The sequence below is a fragment of the Gavialis gangeticus genome, unplaced genomic scaffold, assembly GCF_001723915.1.
Source record: "Gavialis gangeticus isolate Ggan-Ray unplaced genomic scaffold, GavGan_comp1, whole genome shotgun sequence".
NCBI classification, from domain to species: domain Eukaryota; kingdom Metazoa; phylum Chordata; order Crocodylia; family Gavialidae; genus Gavialis; species Gavialis gangeticus.
The window spans coordinates 7142306-7144085 of NW_017729028.1; the positions used below are offsets into that span (position 1 = coordinate 7142306).

The 1780-nt window shown below is 37.6% G+C and overlaps 1 protein-coding gene across 1 annotated transcript in view; it reads right to left on the bottom strand.

Annotated features, from left to right (window-relative positions):
* Positions 1-676: 676 nt before the first annotated feature.
* The window catches only part of YWHAQ (tyrosine 3-monooxygenase/tryptophan 5-monooxygenase activation protein theta), a 40867-nt gene continuing 39763 nt past the window's right edge, over positions 677-1780 (bottom strand). The window contains exon 5 of the mRNA XM_019520737.1: positions 677-1761. Coding sequence (XP_019376282.1) covers positions 1702-1761 — 60 coding nt within the window. The 3' untranslated portion in view covers positions 677-1701. The remainder of the gene's footprint in view (positions 1762-1780) is intronic.

Consider the following 1780-nt stretch of genomic DNA (forward strand, 5'->3'; position numbering starts at 1 on the left):
AACCTAGGAAGGCAGCAGTATTAAGATTTGCATTACACATGCATTCTTAGAATTTAGAAAGACATGGAAGGTGAACAATGCAGCTGTGGGCTGCAAGGTCTTCATCTCCAAAGCAGAAAAAATAGTAAATTCCATTGAGGTTCTGGTGAGAATGCATCTAAATTACTGCAGGAAAATGCCTACAGTTGCAAGACAAATGTGCATGGGAGGTGGAATGGGGAGGGAAATTAAACACATCAAGAAGTTTAAGAGTTCTAAAAAGTTGTGAATAAATTTAGTTGAGAGCACAGAGAACAGGTATGAAAGTAGTGGAACATCCCTCAGAAAAAAAGCAGCTAATTTTAATGATACAGAAACCGTGGTAAGAGAATTTAATCATTGGCACAAGTAGCTTCAATAAGGGGAGACAGCTACACTTTATTATCTGTGCCCCGGAATAGACTTTCAGATTAAATCTATTCTAGTTTAATGCATTGCATCCAAATACCTGAAAGCAAGTTCATCTGAACAGCTTCCAGCTTTAAGCATGCATTATAGATTTGAGAAAAATAATGCCTCTCCTAAAATAAGCATCTTGGTTTTTTTTTGTATCCAACAACCAAAAACCCCCCCAAAAAACAAAAACCAAGCCTCAAAAAAAGTAATGCATGGAGAACTGTTACAAATCAACAGTAAATGGTTTATAAAATGTAATTTTATTTAATGTTACTTTGCTGTTACATAGGGCATAACATTTTCACAAGGCTTTTTTGGGACTACAATCAATCAATGATTAGAAACACACAATAGTGGTCCAACTCTCTAAATGACAATCACTGGACAAACTTGACACCTTCTCACATGTGCACAAACCTGCATGGAAAAGTACTAAATTTTATACTTGGACATGTGAACTTCAATTGGTTTCCCATTCCAGTGTATTAAGAAATGACATGCATTTTAAGTCTGCCAAAAAAGCATTGCTTGTACTCCGACAGTAACATGCTGTTTCTAGTACATAGGTAAAGTGAATACCAGAACTACAAAGGCAGGAGTGTAAGTGAAATTTTATTGGAAAGGGATATCAACTTAAACAGTAGCAACTGAAGAATAAGAGTAGCCCATTTTCAGACACACTGTAGCTCCTGCAGCATATTAATACAGGAAGCAATTCTGTTTGTAATCCTCTAGCTAGAAACACTAACCTTTCCATCTGGCCCACCACTTCCATTATCCCAACTGAAAAAGAATACACAGTAGCATGTGAAAGTCCATTACTGAAAGGAAACCCTGCAGAATAAGAAGGGAAGGTGGAGAATTAAAAAGCTATGTGAAACACTCTTTAGTTGCAATTAACTACATGTTCATATCTTTACTGTAATACAAAACACAGTCAGCTTGCGGGAACTGGTTCCGATTCATTTCTCAATACCAGGTGTACATTAGTCCGCTACACAAGTGTTGGGAAGTTACTTATGTTTATATGAAGTGAAGCTATTAATACTTTTCTACAGCAGTAACCGCACACCAGGAAGGCCAGGACAAACACAAATCAAGGAATGGAGTTTTCCCAAAGCTGCAGTGTGAAAAGACTATCAACTGATTTCCATACACATTGATGGGGTTTCTTTGCTATAGGAAATCCAAGTGGAGCTATAAGGAATGGAGACGTGTAAAAAGGTTTCTTGAGAAGGAAAGGGAGAATGACACTCCACGTGCAGTTTAGTTTTCTGCACCTTCTGCAGCGTCACATTCTTCTCCTGCACTGTCTGATGTCCATAACTAGAAAAAGACAAGGAAA